General features: G+C 38.5%; 1 protein-coding gene across 5 annotated transcripts in view; it reads right to left on the bottom strand.

Moving 5' to 3' along the window:
• Window positions 1-26,384, bottom strand: part of cab39l.S (calcium binding protein 39 like S homeolog) — a 59,650-nt gene that overhangs the window by 16,816 nt on the left and 16,450 nt on the right. For 3 of the 5 annotated variants that reach the window (XM_018250183.2, XM_018250186.2, XM_041584479.1), the window contains exons 2-4: window positions 11,907-12,047; window positions 9,338-9,502; window positions 3,186-3,304 (exon numbers count right to left, since the gene is read on the bottom strand). In XM_018250183.2, coding sequence (XP_018105672.1) covers window positions 3,186-3,304; window positions 9,338-9,502; window positions 11,907-12,017 — 395 coding nt within the window. In that variant the 5' untranslated portion in view covers window positions 12,018-12,047. Of the gene's footprint in view, window positions 1-3,185; window positions 3,305-9,337; window positions 9,503-11,906; window positions 12,048-16,491; window positions 16,545-17,726; window positions 18,028-26,384 lie in introns of those variants that run through there. The other 2 variants (XM_018250184.2, XM_018250185.2) reach the window with 2 other exon arrangements.

The following is a 26,384-nucleotide window of genomic DNA, read 5'->3' on the forward strand; positions in this document are numbered from 1 at the left end:
CATAGGGTTGTAATGCACAAACTTATATGTAGCACAATGGAAAATTACCAAGCTGTTTTACAGTAGGAAGGGGGGAATTATATTGGCTTTGGTTCTGCAGTGCTGCAAGATCAGAAGAAGGACTAGATCTTTTTTTTTTTTTTTTTTTTTTTTAAATTTATTTTAACAGGTTTTTTTTCAAATACAATACAGTACCACAAACATAAACAAATAAACAAATAAAAAGAGAAGAAGAGAAAAGAAAAAAAAAGAATAAAAGAGTAAAGTAAAAGTATATAAGGGTATATAGGGGTATATGGGACCCTAATTAACTCGCACCTGGGTACCTCTGACCTTCGCTATCACACCCACAGGCCATATATCGAGCCTTTTAGGGTTACGTAAGCTGGTTATTGCCTTTATTATTTCGGTTACCTCCCTAACCCCCTCCCCGGTACGTTCCTTTCCTTGCTACTAAGGATTCTCCCTATATTTCTATTCTACTAACCTCCCTTTTAACTCTGTTTGTTTAGGTATCTAACCCATGGTCCCCAGACTTCCCAGTATCTATTACTCTTATTGTGAATAATGTGTGTTATTTCTTCCATTTTTCTGATATGCTCTACCTCTCGCTGCCACTCCATGCTGCTTAATGGGCCCCTCTGCTTCCAGTGTCTTGGGATTATTGACCTAGCCGCCTCCAACAGGTGTAAGGTAAGAGGGTCCCTTAATAGACCTTTATTATCCATATCAAAACTTAGCAAGATCAAGGGGGCATTATCCAATGACAAATCGAAGTTAGTTATTTCTTTTACTGCTTTGAAGATTTTACCCCAATAATCTTGCAGTTCGTTACACTTGCACCATATATGCTTATGTGACCCCTTCTCCTTACCGCATCTCCAGCAAAGATCTGTATGTGCGGGAAACATCTTATTCAACCTAGTTGGAGTAAGATGCCATCTAGAAATTATTTTAAAGTTCATTTCCCTCACTCTTACGGCTTTAGATGATTTATGGGCTTGTATCACAATCTTTTTCCACATCTCAAAGGGGATCTCAATACCCAAGTCTTTTTCCCATTCCCTGAGAACTGTATCTTTGTCCAAAGAGATATTTGATATTAAGAGCTTATATGTGTTTGATACTACTTTATTAGGGACCTCTTTACTTTCCAGTGATAGTTCCCATTTGGTCAGTTCCCTGTCCCATTCTTCCTCTCTATATTTATAGAAGTAATTTTGTAATTGGCGATAGTTCCATACGTCCCTAGCCTGTTTCCCCCATTTCTTTTGAATTTCGATTAAAGGGATCAATTTATTTTTTTCCAAAAGATCGCTAAGTCTCGTTGTTCTCCTCTCAAAGGTCCGCCAATTCCCAAATGCACCCCTCTCCAGGCTGGGTAAGAAAGAAATGTTATTTATTAAGGGTTGTAATATATAGGGCCCAGATCTTAACTTGAAGGACTAGATCTTAACTTGAAAATAGGAAATATCTTTGCTAAAATACACACAGAAAAAATCAAAACAACATAGGGAACATAGATGTGTCAGGCTACTTATTGATACTATAACACTAACCATGTGTCATTGCCCTAAGGTATTTTGTTTTGGATTAATACAAAAGGCAAAAAGTATATTTGACAAAAGCCCTGTTCATTGCACTCATGTGTATACTCATGTGTCTATTGCAACATAGATTCTACAATGTACAGCAGACAGTTAGAATAAAGGTTTTCACATCACAGTCTAATGAGGATGAAGAAGCTGGACTGTACTGCACATCTATCTACACATATAAATTTGACAGAGCTTGTGGAATAACTAGGCTGGCAAAGATTAATAGTATATTTTATTGCAGTTTATGAGCAAACCTAGGTTGCTGTCCCTGCTATGAAAGTGCCATTTACAAATTCCATCTCACTGCACATGCCAAGCAGTAATGTCACACCAATGTCCCTGATCAATTTTAGAAGTTAGAAAAAACTTAAACATGGCCTTTTGAACATATTCTTTCACTGTTGAGGTCTATAGATTCCCAGACTAAGGAAAATACCTGGCCTGATAAGACTCTCAATACCTGGAGATAGTCAGAGTTGGCATCTATACCAACAACAAACATGAAACTCTGTATCTCAGCAAAAATGCTGGGTGGAAACGGAGCCTATAAAATATTAAGAATGCAATAAAATATTAACTATCCCACTTTTCAACTGCTACTTTTTACTAAGAAGGCGATAAAGTTGGTTTTTTGTCTGCTGGGTTTTTCAACAGGTGGAAGTCGTGACTGGTCAGCTATGTTGGCAAACAATACTTATATGTTAATTTACTGAATAGATAAAGCGAACCAAAATACTTGGTACAGGCTTGCCATGAAACAGGACTATTGCTTTGCAATGCGTAAATGATAACTAGAAGAGAAGGCTATTGGCAGTCAGATCTGTACATATTTCATATAGCAATGGTGGCTGAATTTATTACTGAGATTATGTCAAATATACAGGGTCCGCCGCTAGGGAAATGCAACTTGATCTCATATCCCTCCCTATTCAGAAAACTCTCAACAGTGAGAGTTGGAAAAGCTCTGGCCTGAGTATTCCCCTGCAGTTTCCAAAGAGCTACCACTAGGTGGTGAACCAATGGGAAAATCCAGGAGCAGTGAGCATTACATGAGCTTGAATATACTCTCCGGGCCTGTAAATTAGTTTAACAATAAATGGAAAACCAAAGGGATTAACCCAGAATGCATACCCAGAAATGGTGAGGGCTAGGCCGCCCGGGAAAGGCTCTGGGCTTCCATTTATTTAAAGGAATTAACATGTTTTAAAGTAATGACAATATAATGTACAGTTGTGCTGCACTGATTCAACTGGTGTGTTTGCTTTAGAAACACTACAATAGTTTGTATAAACAAGCTGCTGTGTAACGTAGGGGCAGCCATTCAAAGCTGAGAAAGGGCACAGGATACACAGCAGATAACAGATACGCTCTATAGTAAACAATGGGATTCTACAGAACTTATCTGTTACCTACCATGTATACTGAGCTTGAATGGCTGCCCCCATGGCTACACAGCAGCTCGTTTATATAAACTATTGTAGAGTTTCTGAATAGAGAAAGACAGTCTTATGACTAAAGAAACGTCTTCAAGTCCCGTTGATTTGATTTATCACTATAGAAATCCCACTAAGATTTTCAGAAACTTACTCTTTGAGTAGTATAAAAAGAATATGTTGATGGGAACTGATATACTCCACAGTGGGACTCCGAGTGCCAATCTGTCTTCTCAGGATGTTGTTGAATATCTGAGATACATCTTTCTTGCCCTGCAGAAAGAAAGGGGAACATTTAATTTGAAAATATAACCCCCTTTTTAACATGAACATTTAGTTTCTACACAAACCATGATACTCGTACAAGCAATTTTCCAACATCCACTTTTTTTCATTTGGCCGAACCCCCGAATCCTTTGCAAAAGATTCAGCCAAATACTGAACCGAATCCAAATCCTAATTTGCATATGCAAATTAGAGGTGGGAACGGGAAAACATTTTTTACTTCCTTGTTTTGTGACAAAAAGTCACACGATTTCCTTTCCTGTCTCTAATTTACATATGCAAATTCGGATTCGGTTCAGCCAGGCAGAAGGATTCGGGCGAATCCAAATCCTGCTGAAAAAGGCAGAATCTGAATCATGCTAAAAAAGGCCGAATCCTGGATTCGGTGCATCCCTAAATATAATGTAGTGTTTCCCTGCACTGTAAAACTGGTGTGGTTGTATCAGAAACACTACTATAGTTTTAAAAAAGGAAAAAAGGCACAGGTTACATAGAAGAATAATTCTGTAGAATGAGTTAGGATTCCTGTGTAGGAACTAAACCCATTGTATTCTACAGAGTTTATGGTCTACCTGCTGTTTAACTTGTGCCATTTAGCCTTATTTCAACATGAATATCAAGACCCAAGGATACACAGCAGCGTATTTATATAAACTACATTAGTCTTGGTGTCCCTTTAATGAGGATATATTGCCTGTGAACAGAGATAGAGTGTCATGGTTTCCTTCAATCACTAGTAATGTGCCAGGTTTAGGCACCACAAGTCAACATTTCATTTCAATACAAACGACTTCATGACAAACAGGGCAGCATACTTCCATCTGTAGCAAATTCAATTCATTTAATGCTGCAAATCATGCAGGTATCCATATACATTCCCATGGAAACAATTGGCACACACGGACCTTGCACAAGGATAGATCTTGTCTATTAAATAACCTTTGGTATTTGGGACATATGAATCACACTTTATCTGGATGAATAGAACTGCGGAGTGTTATATAATAAATGTGATTTATGCTTCTCTTTCCCATGAGTCTAATTATTCTACTCAATGAATCCCAAAGAGTCAGAAGGTTTTAAATGAGTGACATGTGATGGCTTTGCTTGAAAGAATGGACCACCTAACATGGATAAGCATGTTGTTACAGGGTGCGGCACAGCTGGTTCTTCTAGTTCCAGGATTCCGTTTGGTATTCGGCCAGGATTCTGTCTTTTTCAGCAGGATTCAGGCGAATCTGAACCGAATCCAAATCCTTAAAATCACATGACTTTTTGTCACAAAAGAAGAAACAAACATTTTTAACTGTATGCACTTGTTTCCCCTCCCCTCATTTGCATATGCAAATTAGGGTTCGGATTCATTTTTGTATTCAGCCAAATCTTTCACAAGAGATTCAGGGGTTTGGCTGAATCCAAAATTAATTTATAACCTGCATTTCCCTACCCGAATTTCCTACAGGAAGAACCAGGTAGAAAGTACATCTGTATATAAACAGAATATCAAGTTGACAAGTAATTGGCATTTAGAATGTCAAGATCAGTAAATAAGTAACTAATGTGACTGTCTGTGTGGTCTATAGTCTATATAAGTCCAAAGAGGAAATTGAGTTAAAAAAAAACTATAATCAATACAAAATACATTCTACACACAGCATACACTGTTTTATGGCATTTATTTAATGTATCCCGAAATCATGTGTGGATGTGTCTGCCTAATCCTCATAGCAGAAGCCCCTTTGTGTATCTGTTGTATCTGCAAGTGCACTTGCACCCACTCATAAATAAAACCTTGAGTCTCTGTATGAATTCTTTATTGGTCTCTTTCTCATACTTGTCTGTTTCTACATCTATACATACATTTAGTAAGTTCACACTCTTCTTTTAAACTACTTTTACAATGCAAATGTAGGGATGTGTAAAATAGCCACCCCAAGTTAATACTGGCAGGCAAATCCTCAGTATGGTAGACTCCTAAATGGGTCCTAATGGGGACTTTTGTCGATGCCCTGCCTTAAACTAAGCCCCTGTTGTTCTCACAGTGTACTGTAGATGACACTGTGCTGTAGTTTAAAGGTCTAGGTAACCATGTGCTCTGGCCCATTACTTTAGCCCTTACCAAGCAGGGAGGGAATGGGTAGTGGAACCTAGGTGCTTCGTTCCTAGTAAAGTGGATAGCTATAGTCTCCGATGAGGAGGGTCAGAGGGATTAAGATCCCGGGTACTAATAACCCAGAAGTAGGGACTAAGTGCATAGATTTAGGGATGTAGAGATTCCCTGGGTTCCACTTAGGGCACAGGCTGAAAGCTGGGTGTACTTTCTCAATTGCTGTTTAACTACTGCTGAAATGTTCCCTTGTCTGCAGGGATCCAGCTGTTCTCTAGTATTGTGAGTATATGCTATCCTTTATGCTATATGTCCTATGTACTCCTTTGTGGATTATCCTGTAAATAAACTCAGTTCTATGGTTAAGCATAAAAGAGCCACTGGCGCCCAATTCTTGTGCATAAGAACTTTGTTACAGTTGCACTACACCCTGACTCCACACCGTTGCGAGGGCTTCCTACTGAGAAAAAGGTCTCATCCGTGGCACAAATATGTATATGAAAGTAAGCTCATAGTAGAGACGGTGCCACTCTAGTTACTATAGCGCTACACAAGTATAGTATCAGATATGAGGGTTCATTTCATAGAAAGTTGGTCCAGCACCAGGCATGCCAATGGGCACACAACTGCAACATCCACTATAATGTTTGCACTACTCTTAAAAGTCTGATTGAGCTGACATATCTCTTCCTGTAGCTCCGACATGGCAGCGGTCACTAGAACAATCAATGGAAGTGCAGCTTGTGTGAATACTGAAAATAGCAGCAGGCCAGAAGCAACGTTTTTGACTGTACCAGAGAAATGCTATTCTTGACGGCTTAGACAGGAAATCAATATATTCCCCGAGAGTAATGTGACCAGTAAAGAGCAACTAGTATCATACTTATTGGAAACATCAATGCCATCATTACACAGAATCCTCCTCAAAACATTTTGGTGAATGCTGAAGCGTTTATTTTGCACGGTGCATGGCCTAGATCAGTTTAATTGATGCTTCTCCAGATGTTGGAGATGACATAACTAAGACCTGTTTATCATAAAATGACAAGACAAAAACGATATCACAGAATATCAAGGAATTTGCTTTAATCCTCATCTTGGGGGGAAACATGGTATTGAGCCAAACTCTCAAAACAAAAGTTTTAGTTGTATGAAAAAGGAGTCAAATCTTTTGTTTTTCTGTTTTATGATTAATATTAGACCAGTGTAGTACTGCCACATCCATGGTTGTTATAGGATCGTATCTGGCTGAAACCACTTCAATATACAGAGTACATAACTCCAGTTCTTTACTGAAAAGCAAGAATACGTGTCAGTTCATGTATGGAATCCATTATCTGGAAACCCAGTATACAGAAAGTTCCAAATAACACAAAGGCCGTCTCATACAGACTCTATTTTATCCAAATAATCCAAATTTTAAAAAATTATATATTTTTTCTCTGTGATAACTCTGTGATAGTAAAACAGTAGCTTGTACTTGCTCCAAACTAAGATATAATTAATCCTTATTGGAAGCAAAACCAGCCTATTGGGTTTATTTACTCTTTACATGATTTTATGGTAGATTTACAGTATGAAGATCCAAATCACATAAAGATCCATTATCTGGAAGCATTCTGGATAACAGGTCCCTTACCTGTATTATAGTGATGTGCGGGTCGGGATTTGCCCTCCCTTAGCCCGTGCATGCCCGCATCGGTGCTTCCGGGCTGCTTTTATAGACCCACACCACCGTTGATGTCACAAAAGGGGCGGGGTGAGCAGGTGCAGCGTCTATAAAAGACGAACCCGGAAGTCGGCATTTGACGAGAAGAAGAGTGCAAGGTCGGGCCAAACCCGCCGCCCTGCATATCACTACGGATTACTGGTCACTTTATGAAAATTTAAGACCTGGATTGTGACACATAGTTTCGATAGTCAGCAATCAGCTTGATAAAAAAAAAAGGACACTTCTGTTTCTTTGCTTTCTTGAGCAAAGTAGTATTAAGGCTGAGGCACACAGGCTGGAGAGCAGCTCTACTCCGCTTGTGTTTTCTATACAGATGGTGAAAAGCCAAAGGGGTCTGTCTCCCTTCCTCTACTTCCTGCTAGTACACCGACAGACATAGCGTCAGCCTGAGAGCAGACACAAGGAATGGATTTCAGGTGAAAGAAAGCAGTAGCAAATTTCCTGTATACATGAGTTCAAATTTTCTGTGATTTTAAAATTATTTGTAATTGTAACGGTTACAGAAAGCAGAATCTCTCTGTCCCTTGCTATTTTTTGCATTTAACTGCTGGATTATAAAGCCTTGGTGCCACTAGCTTAATCCTATAATCTTTATTTATGCAACAGCGAATACATTTACAATTTGCAGCATTACTGTTACTTGTTAATCCTACACTTTCCTAATTTATTACACATTTGCTTACACGCCTGAAACATCAATCCCGCTTACAAACATTTCATTATTACAAATGCACGTCCATAAGAGAATGCCAGGGCCATACGTGGGTAAAAAAATAAGTTAAGGTAGGGGATGTGTAGGGAATGAGAGGAGGGAACTCTATGGGGTATATTTATCAAAGAGTGAAGTTAAAGATCGTCCAGTGAAATAACGCCTCTTTCCATCCATTTCTATGGCATTTTAAAGGCATATTTATCAAAGAATGAATTTTGACTTTCACCCATTGATACTCTTTTTTTTTTTCCATCAATAATTTTTTAAATAAAATAAAATAAATCTACCTTTATATACACAACACCAATGTGTCAGAGAGTCCTAGGCTGATAAAAACGCTTTTAAAAATCCCATAGAAATGAATGGAGAGTGGCGGAATATCACTCTAGAAGACTGTTGTGATCTCAGACTTTACTCTTTGATAAATATACCCCTTAGTTTCTTCCACCATCAAGTCATTAAGGTGGGGAATAAATATACATTTGGGATGATGCATTTATAAAGACTGCCAGCAAATCTCTGTTGCTTGCTTCATTGATTTTGTAATGTTCTGTAAGAAATTGCTGACAAAATATTTCTAGGCTTGGATTTATTACAGTTTTTTATGCTCACAGTGTCCCAGATGGTGAAGTGGTTCCAGTATATAAGCAGCTTGAAGTAGAACTGCGTTTATAAGCAAATGAAATGCTTTCATGCTGCAGCAAACTCATCTTCAAAGTGCATCTAGGAGAGGCACAGGCTAATGCTAGCGCTACAACCTTTATTAAATGTGTATGAAATAATTGTGTATATGGTCAGTACTGCATAGTGGTTTATTAGAATGGTCTAAAATACACTTTAATACAATGTTAGTGGTATATCATCAGGACAAAGTTGGATGGTGGGGGAGGATTTAACAGGGAAATAAGAGAAGCTGATAAAATGTATCATGCGATTTCATTTTGTCATATACTTAAATAAATCATAATTTCCCATAGATCTCAAGCCTGCAACATTTCTCTTCAGCTCCCAATGTTTTCATGGATAACGGCTAACTGGGAGTTTTATGTTAAAGGTCTTGCCTGTCTTTTTTGCACTAATTATCAGCACTGTGGGGAGCTCTGTCTGGGGAAAAAAGACTTCTAATGCCATAGAAGTATAAATGAAACAGGAAATGTAAGGGGTACTCTCATATGGTAAAGATTGGCATAACCCTGATTTATTTCATTTGTGTCTTAGCTCAGGAGATTCTGGGGAATGAAGAACTGCTGATTGAATAATTAATAATAGCATCGTACACACTGCATCTTCCCTAGATCCTATCCTACGATAACCATGCCTAATTGGAAAGAAGCATTTTTTTGCTTGTTCTTTTAATTTATGGATTTTTCCATAAAGCTGTGTTAAACTAAACATCTAAGAAGACGTAACTGTGTGAGAGCCAAAGGCAGCATGAATAAAAGCTACCAAGTCAATGCTTTTGAACCATACCTCAAAATCTATGAGATGCAAGTTGGCTATTAAAGTAACCAACAAGCCACTGTTGTACAGTTCTTGTGCGAGCTGAGCCACCGTCTCTGTCTGAGGTTCTTTGTCCCCTGTCCCACACAAAATCTCTTTTGTAGCTTGAAGAGATTTAGACACTTCTTCAGAGGCCTGTTAGAAGAATACCAAACAAGTTAATATCAGATGGGTAAAAATATTTGCATTACAGTACGCTAATAGATATACAGTATTTAGTTGTATTAAAAATTTCACCTCTGGACTATGTTTTTAGAGTGGAGTTGGATTTTTATGAGTGGATTTAACTTGGCCTAACACTGGGGGTGATGGGATGCAACATGTGATTACAATGGGGGAAATGGGAAATAATTAAAGTGCGAAGAGACAATCTGAATCAGATTTGCTCTATGTTTTCTGTCTGTACAGAGGGATACATATACATTGAAAAGTCAATTTGTAGGGACAACTACAGAGTAAAGAGAATGTTTGTGGTTAGTGTCTATTCTAAACTGTAACAAGAGAAGAAAAGAACAGTAGGCCTCTAACCTTGCTAAATATTGCAAGTGAAGGTCATTGATTATTTAACAACAACAAGATTAGCAATTAAAAATATAGCTCATGGGGAATTAACAGTCTATTCCTTATGAATATGTTGTGTGCCAAGCTAAGAATAATAGACTACATTAACTTTATAAGCAAAATGTGTAACAAAATAAATGTATTATTTGTAGATAAATGTATCAAAATGGAACTACAATAGTTTTTGAATGTGTCAATGCTTTCTGTGTCTTGTCATTGGCAGTTTTTTTCAGTGGGTGTAGAACAGTGGTCTGTGTGTCTTGGTGAAAGGAAGAAATGGAGTGAAAAAAAGAAACAAAAAAAGGGAGAGGTAAGGAAAGTAGACATGATGCAGATGAGTAAAGCTGGCCATAGATGTGCAGATTTTATGCTAATGTATGACAATCTATTGTTCATTGCTATCAACCTACCTACAACTAACTGTTCATAATAAAGTAGTAAAAATAACAAATCAGACGAAGTTATGTCCGACAAATAGTAGTGTCAGTCACCCACTGATATTGTCTGAGAGGCAATACATGCAGAGTTTGTTGACCAACTGAAATCTTCTAACCTGTCCAATTGACTAAACGACTGATCAACATGGTACGAAAATTGTCAGGACAATCCGAAAATCGTTTGAAAGTGTCTATGACCAACTTAACTTTTGTAATCCAAATGTTATGGCTACATGATATTGTTATCTATAATAATTATGAAATTAAATCTAAATAGGTAGACTTGTAAAGTATGTATAAATATAACTTTATAGAGGAGGTTCACATTGAAATACCAAATGTTAGAAATGGAGAAGGGAAAGGGTAAAGCAGTTTCATATGGTGCGCTTTTTTTTGTTATGCTTTTAAAACTGTTTCCTTTTCTATTTTGCTTCTCTTGAGTCTGATTTTCTAATAGTAACATAATATTATTTGTATTGCTTATCTTTCAGTTCAGGCTCTACTATTCATCTCCCATTCTGACTTGGCAGCAGTATAAGTTTAGCTGCAGAACAAATAAATCATCCCAAAAAAACTAAATATAGGAAATGAAGACTTATTGCAACTTGTTTTAGATGTAAAAATAATATAAAGTGATTATATTTGCTAGAACAATAAACCCATATTTCCAGGGTTATAGTTATCCCATGAAAGAGAAGCGGGAAATATTTAATATAATGAAATATTGTGAGGAAACTCATTTGCAAAAATCCCACAGTTTGTTAGGTAATAAAACACCCAAAAGAAAAGACAAATGTAGCTTTTTCCAAAGCAAACCCAAGCACCAGAACCCAAATAATAACTATCCCCATATATACAGGATCAGGGACATTTTACCATTCCCATATTTACATGCTGGGGTCAGTGAAAATGTATTGTTCCCATATGTACATCAAGGGGGTTAACTGTACTGTTCTCATATATTTACATACAGGGGTCAGTGACATTTTACTGTCATGTAAAAACATGCAGGGGACATATATAATGTTCCATATATAAACATAATGGAATCCGTGACATTTTACTGTCCGTATATGCATACTGAGCACTGAGTAGTTGCCATATTTATAAAAGTGATACATACAAGTGATTTGATGTCACACAATTACAAAATGCCTTAGAGACTTCTTAAAACTTACAAGAATGGTTACTTGATTTATTATAAAATATGAAACCAAAAGATGCAGCAGCACCAAAAAGTGCTACATAGTTATGGTCTGTAACCTCTGCTTGGTTCATTTGGAGACCTATAACTTTTAGACTGCCAGCAGATGCATCCAGTAGGAGCACATGGGAGCAATAAAAAGCTTACATGGAACTATATATAAGGCCAGGGAATTAAAACTGGCCTAAAATAATATGTAATATTTACAATCACCAAGCCCATGACAAATGAGAATGAACATGCACCATACTTAAAATCATTATCAGGTCAAGTAAAGATAGATGTGCATCAGATGAAAATCTCTCTTTCCATGACCATACAAAGTTTGCCATCTTACCTTTTCAGTTTTTTTGTCCTGCCTTTCCAGCAGGGCCATGTTGTCCTTCAGAGTTTTAACAATCTCAGCCGGATTTTTATGTGACTTGCTGAACAATGGCATTTTCTTCATGTTTTGTCTTCTGTCTCAGCTGACTATATCCTTTAATTAAAATAAGAACCATTAAAAGCAATTCATGAATATGATAAAAGCATCTGCATTGGTTTATACTTTAAATGCCTAATGAATAACATGCACATGGCTCTGTTAAGGTCAACTGATCCATTATTTATGTAAGTGTCTTGTGTCACACAGAAATACATGTTAAACACCTCTGCTGCTTCCTGTTGAGGTCAGTAGGAATTACTGATAATCGTACATAGGTTCAACTGGTGCACCGCATCTCACAGAGTGAACATTCCAGGCAATTTGTCATCTACATGAAGATCATAACTCATCAGATGACACATACCAAAATGTTTCAGGGCACTGTTAGAAATTAAACATTTTTTTTTATTATGGATTGGGCTAGTTCTGAAACTAGCCCAATGCAGGAGAGTCACGTGCTTAGTGTACAATGGTGTGTGTGTGCTTGTGGGGAGGACATTTTTCCTCTTGTGTTGCCTACCCCTAGCCTAGGCCCTTTGCCACTCACTCATTCATTTCCGCTTGCATGAAATGTAAGTTGGTCAGCCTGGGTTGCCTAGAGCCATTCCATATGCTTTGGTCTCAGTTTGACATGATGCTACTTGGTGATACATATATTAGGCCCTTGGTTTAACAATGTAGATGGTTTCACAATGGGACTCAATAGTATGACTCCTCTAGTTTGGATTTTGAAGATGTATTTTGTATTGGGAGGTTCCCCTGAGTACACAGTAGCATATCGGCTCTAATGTTTAAAACAAAAACAGTAGTAAGAGGTTTCTTCATGCCACCCAGAACCTGTTTATCTTGGACTATGTTTTTAGAGTCTTCTCCTACTACAGGTGCGATACTGAATGGGCAAAGCCATTTGATATAGAAGTTTCCAAGAATCATTTTTTTTGAACACACAGGAAATGAGAGGAATGATCAATTTGTTCTTGTAAGCCCCCAGGTAAAGGTGGGGTTAGCCTGGGTAGGTAGTGAGATTTGATTGGTGCAGAGTTTCAGTAGAAAACATTTTGTGCAGGACTATTCTAGAGATTCCCACCTAGAATCTTTGAATGTGCCTGAACAAATAATAATTGCTAAAGGATGCTACTGAAGAAACATTTTACCTTTGTCTATAGGTCATTAGAAAAACTGTTAAACTTTACACGTTACCACCTTAATCATTTTGTGATGTATGAAACTCAGATTGTGCTAAAAGTCCAAATAGAAAAGCCTAGAGAGATCATGTAGAAGTCAATGGCAGATGTCCTATTTACAGTTGGAAGATATCCTGATCTGCGTTGGGTTTTGTACAATAATACAAAGATTTCAAAATTTTCGGGCAATAATCAAAAAAAAAAAATCGCAACCAATTTTCTTCATGAAAATTTATTGATAAATAAAGTCTGCGAGAATTTGGTCAAAATTGTGAGAAATTTTTGAAGTTTGATAAATAACCCCCTTAGATTTTTGCAGTGCTGGCTCAAATACAACGTGCACCCACGACAAGCTGGTAAATGCGCTACACCCTCCTCCTGTTTGCACACGTGAATAAGGGTGAGTGAGGGGGTTGTGGGCTACATTTGGTGAAGTCTTAGATCCTGAACTAGATGTAGGGGACCAGAAGTTTAATGTGCCTAACACCTCCCCCAACACACCATAAGCACGTCTCTTCTGCCTACCTCTAGTTCCAGCGCTGGAATTTAATTATGAAACCTGGAAAACATTTCAGCAGCCTGAATGGGTGGAAAAAGGCTTGATGACAGGCTTATGTGGATGTGAAACTTTGCTCTGTGACAGCAATAAAGGCACATCAACCACAATGCCATTGAAGTGCTGCAGTCTGTTTTTTTTTTTTGCATATATAAATGGGTGGGAAAAAACATTTTGATTTAACAAAAAGCCGAGAGCATCAGCATCCATACCAGCGTAGGGCAGGACTAGCTATAAATATGACCCTAACAATAATCCACTTTTTAACATCTTCAATATCAGTTTTCAATGCTCTTAACCCATACCCAGTATCTTTCAATACCATTGAACGATTCCCAGGATCCTTAGCATTTCATTTGGAGTTATACAGTGCAAGGGGAAGATATTTTGTCTCTGGGATAACAGGGAGGGGATATAACACTTTTGGGTTCATATAATACTGGTAACAACAGATGTTGTGAATATTTCAAGTCTGAACGTAACACGTATTATTTTTCTAATAGTTTATGTAATAAGTTCCAGAAGAATTAAATAAACATGGCCAATTCGCTTGAATCCTTTATTTCATTTCTTGTACTTGAGCTCTCATTAGCATGTACTTTCATTACTGCAGGTAGGCAGCTGCTCGGCATTTAGATTACAATTAAGAAGCTTTCAAAGTCAAAGAAAAAAAAATAATTCTTTGGTTTTAGCCAGACAATGCAGAATTATTATAAAAATGTAATCAAATTGGAATTACAGACTCTGAAGCCACAGGGAGGAAAATGTGTGTCATATTTTTGATATAGTCGGTGTGTTTAAAAGGCACTCCATGAAAGAATTAGTAACACTTTATACGAGGCAACACGGAACTATTGCTATATATTTATCATCCACACAAATCCAGCAGACTCAGGAATAGTCAATCAAACAATCAGAAGAATTGACTCCCTACAGTCTTGTTAGAAGACCCTACTAAAATCAACATGCGCCCTATCCTATGCTATAAAGCACAGGAGTGAATTTTACACTGTGAATTTCATTATAAGCAATATGAAGAATAGCATTGGTGTCCCCTGAAATGCGGAAAGAGCCAAATATCTAATGTCTACTACTGCACCGTTCAGCCCAAAATTTACAGACCCGGGTTTGAGGCCTGTCCCTGCCCACTGCCTTCCTAACCTGCAACCTCTGCACACACACACCAGCATCTTCAGCATTACTCCAGTCAACTGGGTGACATGAGTGAATGGTGGGATGGTTGTGGGTATATAAGTGATGACATGTGTGACTGGATTAGATATAAGTGGCATGGTGGGTTTGATTGGATATGGATATGAGTCAGACTATTGGTTAAAGAATAAGTCTAGGCGCTTTGGCAACTTGTTTGTCTATCACCTCAAGGGGCACACCCCCAAAACGTTGTTTGATCTTTTGTGGCACATTAAAGGGATACTGTCATGGGAAAAAATGTTTTTTTCAAATGTATCAGTTAATAGAGCTGCTCCAGCAGTCTTCTATACAGAAAAACATTTAAAATTTTGAAATCTGACATGGGGCTAGACATATTGTCAGTTTCCCAGCTGCCCCCAGTCATGTGTCTTGTGCTCTGATAAACTTCAGTCACTCTTTACTGCTGTACTGCAGGTTGGAGTGATATCACCCCCTCGCTTCCCCTGCTGCTATCCATTTACCTTCCCACTGTTCTGTTGTTAGGCTGCTGGGGGCAGCTGTTAATCAGATAGCAGCTCCTTTACACACGATATAAGAACAACACTTAATAGTAAAATCCAGGTCCCACTCAGACTCATTCAGTTACACTGAGTTGGAGAAACAACAGCCCATCTGAATGCATCCTAAAGTGCTGGCTCTTTCTGAAAGCACATAAACAGGCAAAATGACCAAAGATGGCTGCCCACATAATATTAAAACTAATAAATAAAAAAAATAACACTTGCTGGTTCAGGAATGAAATGTTATATGGTAGATTGAATTATTTGCAGTGTAAACAGTGTCAATAACCTGAGCTTAGTGACCGACAATATAAGTATATACTTGTTTTAGGCTGAAGTTGGTTATCCTTTAAACAAAACATACAAATAGCTGATGTTTATCTGCTTGACGGACAAAGATTGTTTAACCAGGCACTTTACGCAAGGAGTGTTCACACTGGCACTAAACACACAGCCCTGTTTGCATTTTTTCTTTCCTTTCTGGGACAGTGTGTCTTGGAACTTGCCATTAATTATTACGCATACAGATGATTTCACTGAAGAGGAATTTGGGCCTAAGCCGAATACATGTTACCCAACCCACTTGCTGCTTCTTCTTTTTGAATGACTGTGCAACAATCAAGTAGAACAATTGTAACTCATTTATACATTTATTTTATATGTCGCCAAAGGCCGGGTTCAGACATGCCTATCTGCCTGCCAGCAACTGGCCAGTTTGGCTATATATAATACATATTGGCTCATACATGGCCAGACCCACTCATTCCACACTCCATTCAGGTAATGATCTATATTCTCAATGACACAGTCATTTCCCAGATGGATCTACCAACATGAATATCAGAATCTGCTTTAGTTGGAGTAGTTTTGGGATAGTTTGATTGCCCTGAACCTGAAAAACACATTCTGATACTTTTATGCATATATCAGCATTAATACATTTATATATTTTGCAACAACTCTCCCAATGTTGGTGAGCTAAAACTCCTGGGACCCAACATCAGTAAAATAATGAATATATTATTTGACTTAAAGGGGATGCTCACCTTCCAAACCCTTTTTCCAGTTGAGTTGTTTTCAGATTGTTCACCATAAACAAAGGCTTTTTTCAGTTGATTTCTATCTTTTATTTTTCACTGTTTTCCCAAAATGTAAGTTTAAATGTTTGTGTCTCTGGTGTTTCAGTCTGGCAGCTCAGTGATCCAGGAGCATCTGAACTGATACAATTTGCTACATTAGTTAATACATTTCTCAGCAGTATCTGTTGAATATTAGCACAGTGCTACGCAATATGTTGGCGCTATATAAATACATGTTAATAATAACTATAGTATGAATTCTAACAGCTGCCTTTAATGAAACTGCTCAGCAGGGACAAAAATAAATTTATCAACTAAATGTATCCATTTAAAACAGTTACACAGTTGCATACTCCCCCTCCCAGAGCTGCTTCAGAAGGTGAAAAATGAGAGATATTAGAAAAACAATTACAAATAGAAAATAGAAAGTAATTGGAAACAGTCTTTATTTCTGGTGATCTATCAAGCAACCGAACTGAAAAATGTTTGAAGGTGAACAACCCCTTTAACATAGTTATCAGTGAAATCAGTGTAAAACAGTTGTGTTAAATTAGTAAAAAGATCCAAAATATGAATTAAACCAGTATTATCAAAACAGTACTCAGCGCTGGTAAGTCATTGATCAGAAAAACACACACGTTTTCCCTCTCTCATTCCACTAAAGAATTTCCAAGAAAATAAACTGTAGACGGTAATTTTTCATTATTAACAGCATCCATTGCACCATATCAATATTGTGCAAAAACTGAACACAATAGAAACAGAGATAGAGGGCCCTGAAAGCTAATTATCTGCCCAAAAGATCATTAAAATCTTCTGTATGCTTGGGCAGTTTTTTTTTTTTTTTTTTTTTAAAAACAAGTTCTATACCAATTCAGGATGAAAACCTCAAAAACAGGGGCTATCCATAGAAATGAAGGCAATTTGTCAGCTTTGAGATCATTTCTTTCTATCCCTTGTTATACCAGTTTAATCTACAGAAGTGCAGTTCCCATCAAGCAACTCAGACATCGGATTTTTGGAGAGCTATCACAGCTGGAGAACCAAAGTCTGACCGTCAGGATTCATAATAATGAGACCTATGTATAAGAACAGTCAGCAATATACACTGCTGTAAGGGAATTCTATAAAAAGCACGCATTTATAAAGCATCATTTTTTTTTTAAGATGGTTACAAGGAGCAACAGGTCAGCATTACTTACTGAGAAATCCTCCAGTTGCAATGAGTTACTGAAAGCAGATTGCTAGCAAGTATGCAGATAAAATGATATCCCTGGAGCTCATTCCTTAGAAGGGCTCTCAGAATAACAGTAGATCCCTGCAAAATGACATGGTTTCAAGATGCCTGCTATCAGCTTCCCTTCCAGCTCTGGTATCAGGCCAGAGACTCACAAAATCGATGGCACAGAGCAGCAGTAAATTTCCACTCGGCTCTGATTCAGTGTCACTTGTTCTTTCTGTTAGAAGCCGTACAGTATCTGGTTGAACTAGCTCTCTGTTCAACTCAACTACTCATCATAGCTGGAATGTGCATAAAACAAAAGACAAAATAAAGTGTTTGCCAAGGAATCCTTTGAGGTTAAAGTCCCTGATGAACTACAAAGCATGAGCTCAAAAGTGCCCCGCCTCGATTATTTTTAGCCTATTCAGACCATTGTAGTAGGACAGATCATACACGAAAAAATCATTGTGTCCAGAGAATGGTGTGTAACCTGATAAACAGGATACACACAACTATTGCACTCGCAGCAGAAAGGCCTTGTTTACACCTAACTTCTCATGTAAAAAAATCAAATTCATGCGAGTTTTTTACAACTCCCCTAAACTCCCAAAAATTCAAAATTCGACCAATCAAAACGTATTAATAAAATCGAATTTTCTCAGCTCGGACAAACTGGATCAACCTGACAACTTGAATCGAAGTTGATTAGAATTAGAAAAACTCGAATCAAATTAAAAAATCTCGATGTCAGGAAGGCTGCAAACATTACCAAATTGATCCCTGGGCCCCTCCCATTGACTTATACAATAATTCAGCAGGTTTAAGGCGGCGAATAGTCCAATTAGAGTTCTTAAAGGGCTAGAGTATGATAAATTTCTAAATTCTAATTAAAACTCAAATTGAGTTTGGATAATTTACAATTCGAATTTGAGAGTTTTGACCAAAAAAAAAAAAAAAAAAAAAATTTGACCTTTAATAAATCTGCCCCTAAAGTATACTGCTGGATAAAATGATTATATTTGGCTAAAAAAAAAAAAATTTATTTTTATTTTACAGGTGGAAAGTGACTACGATTTTATATACCTGCAGAATACTGTCACGGTTGGCACCCTAAATTAACCCTTTCCCTGCCAGCCGTTTTGTCCTAGATGCGAACATCTACTGCCAAGCAGTTTTTAGATATTTTGCACTCTTTCACTTTAAGGGCCTTTCCTGGGGTGGTCTTTTAGTTAACCCAGGAAAACAATATATTGTTTTTTTCAGGACAACCTGAACTTTCACAATATGCAAGAATTTTGGTGTAATTCTACTTCTCTAAAAAAATATTGGATTCTAAGTGTCAAATAAAATGAAAAAAATCATGTTGCACGAAGAACAATCACATATATCAGAAACATCATTCATTTTACGTACGAGAACACAGCTGATTTAGAAAGGTCTATGTCTCCTGAACGCGACAATACCAAATATATATAGTTTTATGGAGATTTCTCACTTGTATAGCTCAAAATCTACAAGCAGTACACAACCAAATTTCCAAAGCAACACTCCCCAAACGGCATACTTTTGATTTCAAGGCCAAACATTCCACTAACAGTAGGTTTACCCAAGAAAACTACCCATTACTAGAAAGAACAGATTCTGGTGAATCAAAAATGGGTAGAAATATCTTTGTACTCCAAACCACCAAGTTGCAATTGTTTCCTAAAGTTATAGTGTTTTATAGAAATTGGTGAATTTTTTGAAAAATGACCTCAAAGCTTCCACTCTACAGCAACATATCTCCCACACATCATTAGGTATCAATGTAAAACACCCCAAATATAAAATCCTGGGTCCACTGAACAGTTTGATGCCCAATATGAATAGATGTACCCAAGCACGTGGCATAGGAGGCCCCAAAAGGAAGACCCCCCGTTTGTTCTGTAATTTCAGATACTGCAAAATCAACACATTTACATCGTTTTGGGGGGCGGCAAAGGTAGAAAACAGTACGTTCACCCCAGAAAACCATATATTTTCGGAAAGTACACATTCCCCTGAATCTAAATTGGTTATGCATGTCTTTGTACTCCAAAGTACCAAGCCGCAAATCATTCCTAAATTTGGTGATTTAGGTGACATTTCCAAAAATCACCTCAAAATATCTACTCTGCAGCATCGTATTACCCACATACTTTTAGGTATCAAGACAAATCACCCCAAATATGAAAGCCTAGGGTCCTCTGAACAGTTTGATGCCCAATATGTATAGGTGTACCCAAGCATGTGGCATATAGGGGCCCTAAAAGGAAGACCCCCATATAGTCTGACATTTCAGGTACTGCAAAATCAACACATTTACATTGTTTTGGGGGGGCAAAAGTAGAAAACAGTAAGTTCACCCCAGAAAACCATATATTTTCGGAAAGTACACATTCCCACGAATTCAAATTGGGTATGCATGTCTTTCTACGCCAAAGTACCAAGCCGCAAATCATTCCTAAATTTGGTGATTTTGGTGACATTTCCAAAAATCACCTCAAAATATCTACCCTGCAGCATCGTATTACCCACATACTTTTAGGTATCAAGAGAAATCACCCCAAATATGAAAGCCTAGGGTCCTCTGAACAGTTTGATGCCCAATATGTATAGGTGTACCCAAGCACGTGGCATACAGGGGCCCCAAAAGGAAGACCCCCATATAGTCTGTCATTTCAGGTACTGCAAAATCAACACATTTACATCGTTAGGGGGGGGGGCAAAAGTAGAAAACAGTAAGTTCACCCCAGAAAACCATATATTTTCGGAAAGTACACATTCCAACGAATCCAAATTGGGTATGCATGTCTTTCTACGCCAAAGTACCAAGCCGCAAACCATGTCTAAATTTGGTGCTTTAGGTGACATTTCCAAAAATCACCTCAAAATATCTACCCTGCAGCATCGTATTACCCACATACTTTTAGGTATCAAGACAAATCACCCCAAATATGAAAGCCTAGGGTCCTCTGAACAGTTTGATGCCCGATATGTATAGGTGTACCCAAGCACGTGGCATACAGGGGCCCCAAAAGGAAGACCCCCATATAGTCTGTCATTTCAGGTACTGCAAAATCAACACATTTACATCGATTTGGGGGGCAAAAGTAGAAAACAGTAAGTTCACCCCAGAAAACCATATATTTTCGGAAAGTACACATTCCAACGAATCCAAATTGGGTATGCATGTCTTTCTACGCCAAAGTACCAAGCCGCAAATCATTCCTAAATTTGGTGATTTAGGTGACATTTCCAAAAACCACCTCAAAATATCTACCCTGCAGCATCGTATTACACACATACTTTTAGGTATCAAGACAAATCACCCCAAATATGAAAGCCTAGGGTCCTCTGAACAGTTTGATGCCCAATATGTATAGGTGTACCCAAGCATGTGGCATATAGGGGCCCTAAAATGAAGACCCCCATATAGTCTGTCATTTCAGGTACTGCAAAATCAACACATTTACATCGATTTGGGGGGGGCAAAAGTAGAAAACAGTAAGTTCACCCCAGAAAACCATATATTTTCGGAAAGTACACATTCCAACGAATCCAAATTGGGTATGCATGTCTTTCTACGCCAAAGTACCAAGCCGCAAACCATTCCTAAATTTGGTGCTTTAGGTGACATTTCCAAAAATCACCTCAAAATATCTACCCTGCAGCATCGTATTACCCACATACTTTTAGGTATCAAGACAAATCACCCCAAATATGAAAGCCTAGGGTCCTCTGAACAGTTTGATGCCCGATATGTATAGGTGTACCCAAGCACGTGGCATACAGGGGCCCCAAAAGGAAGACCCCCATATAGTCTGTCATTTCAGGTACTGCAAAATCAACACATTTACATCGATTTGGGGGGGGCAAAAGTAGAAAACAGTAAGTTCACCCCAGAAAACCATATATTTTCGGAAAGTACACATTCCAACGAATCCAAATTGGGTATGCATGTCTTTCTACGCCAAAGTACCAAGCCGCAAATCATTCCTAAATTTGGTGATTTAGGTGACATTTCCAAAAATCACCTCAAAATATCTACTCTGCAGCATCGTATTACCCACATACTTTTAGGTATCAAGAGAAATCATCCCAAATATGAAAGCCTAGGGTCCTCTGAACAGTTTGATGCCCAATATGTATAGGTGTACCCAAGCACGTGGCATATAGGGGCCCTAAAAGGAAGACCCCCCCTTGTATGTTCTGTCATTTCAGGTACTGCAAAATCAACACATTTACATCGTTTTGGGGGGGGCAAAGGTAGCAAAAAGTAAGTTCACCCCAGAAAACCATATATTTTCGGAAAGTACACATTCCCACGAATCTAAATTGGGTATGCATGTCTTTCTACTACAAAGTACCAAGCCGCAAACCATTCCTAAATTTGGTGATTTTGGGGACATTTCCAAAAATGACTTCAAAATTTCGACCCTGCAGCATCGTATTACCCACATACTTTTAGGTATCAAGACAAATCACCCCAAATATGAAAGCCTGGGGTCCTCTGAACAGTTTGATGCCCAATATGTATAGGTGTACCCAAGCACGTGGCGTATAGGGGCCCCAAAACGAAGACCCCCATATGGTCTGTCATTTCAGGTACTGCAAAATCAACACATTTACATTGTTTTGAGGGGGGCAAATGTAGAAAAAAGTAAGTTCACCCCAGAAAACCATATATTTTCGGAAAGTACACATTCCCACGGATCTAAATTGGGTATGCATGTCTTTGTACTCCAAAGTACCAAGCCGCAAACCATTCCTAAATTTGGTGATTTTGGGGACATTTCCAAAAAATGACTTCAAAATTTCGACCCTGCAGCATCGTATTACCCAAATACTTTTAGGTATCAAGACAAATCACCCCAAATATGAAAGCCTGGGGTCCTCTGAACAGTTTGATGCCCAATATGTATAGGTGTACCCAAGCACGTGGCGTATAGGGGCCCCAAAACGAAGACCCCCATATGGTCTGTCATTTCAGGTACTGCAAAATCAACACATTTACATTGTTTTGAGGGGGGCAAATGTAGAAAAAAGTAAGTTCACCCCAGAAAACCATATATTTTCGGAAAGTACACATTCCCACGGATCTAAATTGGGTATGCATGTCTTTGTACTCCAAAGTACCAAGCCGCAAACCATTCCTAAATTTGGTGATTTTGGGGACATTTCCAAAAATGACTTCAAAATTTCGACCCTGCAGCATTGTATTACCCGCATACTTTTAGGTATCAAGACAAATCACCCCAAATATGAAAGCCTGGGGTCCTCTGAACAGTTTGATGCCCAATATGTATAGGTGTACCCAAGCACGTGGCGTATAGGGGCCCCAAAACAAAGACCCCCCATATGGTCTGTCATTTCAGGTACTGCAAAATCAACACATTTACATTGTTTTGGGGGGGGCAAAGGTAGAAAAAAGTGCGTTCACCCCATAAAACCATATATTTTTGGAAAGTACACATTCCTGCGAATCCAAATTGGGTATGCATGTCTTTGTACTCCAAAGTACCAAGTCGCAAGCCTTTCCTAAATTTGGCGATAAAAGCAACTGTTTTTACATTTCTGAAAATCGCCTAAAAATATTGCAATTGGCCGCATTTATCTCACCCAATTTCTTACATACAATTGTAAAACACCATAAATATTGATGCCAAGGGTCTACTGAACAGTTTGATGCCCAATATGCATAGATATACCAAGGCAGCTGGCATGTGCGGACCCCAAATAAAAATAGTGAATATGAGTTTTCTCCGCTGCCGATTCGCCTTCTGTGAACATAGACCCTTGACTTCATATTATTTGCCTCAAGACCCTCCTAACAGCAATGACCCCCCAAAACCATACATTTTTGGAAAGTACACATTCTGCCGATTCCAACAAAGATAACGACGTCTTTCTACACGAAACTACCAAACTGCAAAGCTTTTCTAAACATATAGGTTTTTACAACATTTCTGAAAATCGCCTAAAAATGTTGCAGTTTGCCGCATTTATCGGACACAATGTTTTACGTACAAAGAAAAATCTCTCTAAATATGGACGTCAGAGGTCTAATAAATAGTTTGATGCCCAATATGTATAGATTTACCAAAGTATGTGTTGTGTATGGACCCCAAATGAAAAACGTGCCTATGAATTTTCACGCTAGCCAACTAAGCTGCAGAAAAGAGAACCCTAACTGTGCGTTATGTGCCGTAAGACCCCCAAACTGTAAAAAGACCCCCAGAAACCCATATATTTTTGGAAAGCACATATTTTGGCGGATCAAACTAAGTAAAATCTATCTTTCTATACCAAAGCACCAAACAGCAAAACGATACTAAAGATACATAGGGAACAATAATGCAGGGATAAAATTGCAATAAAACCACAAAAATAGCGTAAATCAATGAAATAACAAAATAATTGTTCTGACAGCGTAATTAGTGTCCGAAATCGATTATCCAATAGTCACGCTGCCAAAATAACACGTTTTTAGGCAAAAAAAACAAAAGATAACAGTATAATGAATTCGTAAAAAAAAAAAAAAACACCTGTTTGTGTATACATATTTGTGCACTAATAAAAGTTATCTGAGTGTGCAAATACATGTAAATAAGTGTAAATAACTGTAAATAACTGTACAAAAGGGACCAAGTGTGCTAAAATTAAAAAAAAAAAATTTAAAAAAATTCCAATCTTTACTAAAATGCATAAATGTACTGTAAGTATGTGTAGGTGCAGGTAAGTGTGTAAAAAAACGTGCACTTACCGTTTTTGGAGCAGGAGAATCGCTGTCTTCTTTGGAGGAGTCCTGGCAGCGTGTCTGCAGAGTTGCTGCGCAGCAGGAAGTGCGTGGGCGGCTCTGCAGGCAGGAAGAAGGTGAGTGTAGTAGCAGACGCTCCATGCGATGCGTCTGCTACTTTGAAGTCGGATCTGCGACAATCGAGTCGCAGATCCGACTTGACAGCCCCCCAGCCTCGTTGCCTAGGGGGCTGTCTTCTCTCCCCACTCTCTGCGGAGGCGGCAAAAGCCGCCGAAGCAGAGAGAGCGCTCAGCTGCCAAAGAACGTACAATGTACGTTCTTGGCAGCCTGAGCATTTGCCTGCCAGCACGTACGCCGTACGTGCTTGGCAGGCAAAGGGTTAAGAACCGATGCTAAACACCCTGTTCTCGGCTCTTGCTTCTGCCTTTAACAGCCGCCTTTCACCTCGGGAGGAGCCCTCGGCAAGTCGGATCCCGCCAGATCTTATTAAAAGAGGTGCAAAGCGAGGGGTTCTGAACAAGCAAAGGGACACAACGGTAATGCAAAGTCTTTTGGGCAGAAGGTCATGGTAAAAGGTGTAGACAGAAGGAGAAGTCAGATCAGGCCAGGTCGAGGCAGGCAGAGTACAAGCAGAGTCAAACAGGCAAGGGTCAAACCAGGAGATCATAAGGGTTAAGGGATAGAGTCAGTTACCAGGCAGGGTTAGGATTTCGGAAGTCAGAATCGTCAGAATCGTCAGAAGCAGGCAGGGGTCAAACCAGGTAATCAAAATCACAGAATAGCAAAAGCTCAATATCACAGAAGCACCAGGAAACTCAGGAACAAGATCCTATAACGGGGCAAGGACTCACACACAGAAATGCCCTTAAATAGTGTTTGAATTTCGTGCCAATGCACGCCTTTACATCTCACAGAGGCGCGCCAACCAGAGCCTGAGGGGACACGGAGGAGCGGCGTGGCAGGCGTCCCCACCGATGGCGCGGCGGGGGTCCCCATCGCACCACTAGGCCACCAGGGAGGTGAGTTGTTACACATACCTTTTGTAAAGCATTTAGTATATAGCTGAAACGGAAAATGATGGATTTGGCACATATCTATTTACATTAGTTTATAGGACCAGTGGTGTTATTAGATGTTACTGGGCCCCATAACAAATTAAGTTTAGGGCCCAAAAACATTGGATAGATGACCTATGCTACCAAAATATGTTGAAATTGTTCCTTAATGAGGGTCTTACTAAGCTCGCTACACTCCTAAGCCCCCCTACAACTGTAGGGCCTGTATCCTCTGTAGTTAGCCCCTGTATGGGACATAAAATAAGATACTATTAAAGTGAACCTTTAAATGACATAATAAATACATTTTGGTTGAATAAATATAAACAACCATGGCTTTCCAAAATAGTGATAAGTATAGATGCCCCTGCCTGTGCATGTGACTACTAAATCATAAGAGATGGTGTAGCTTGCCTAAAAATGTACTTTTACTGTCTTCAAGTTAAATGCAGTTATCTCCAGAAAATGCACCAACAGGTCCTGAGCTATTCATAGTATGATGCATTCCAGTCAGTATAATTATAATTGTTAGTATTAATGTTAAAGAGACCAACATATATTGCAGTGCTAAACCACAGTTAGAGCCCTGACATTTAGAAAGTAGATGCACCCAACCCATTATATTTGTATTGAGCTAAATTCCAAATCCTCCATAATAGATGTTGCTGACTATTGAACCAAATACAATACTTATTTGCATATTAAAACCAGAACCATAAAAAAAACGTTGGGATTCGCCTGCTTCCCAAACAAAGTTTTAAATACAAGAACCGAGGTCAGTCTTAATATGAATAATATACACATA

The sequence above is a fragment of the Xenopus laevis genome, chromosome 2S (genome assembly GCF_017654675.1).
Source record: "Xenopus laevis strain J_2021 chromosome 2S, Xenopus_laevis_v10.1, whole genome shotgun sequence".
NCBI lineage: Eukaryota > Metazoa > Chordata > Amphibia > Anura > Pipidae > Xenopus > Xenopus laevis.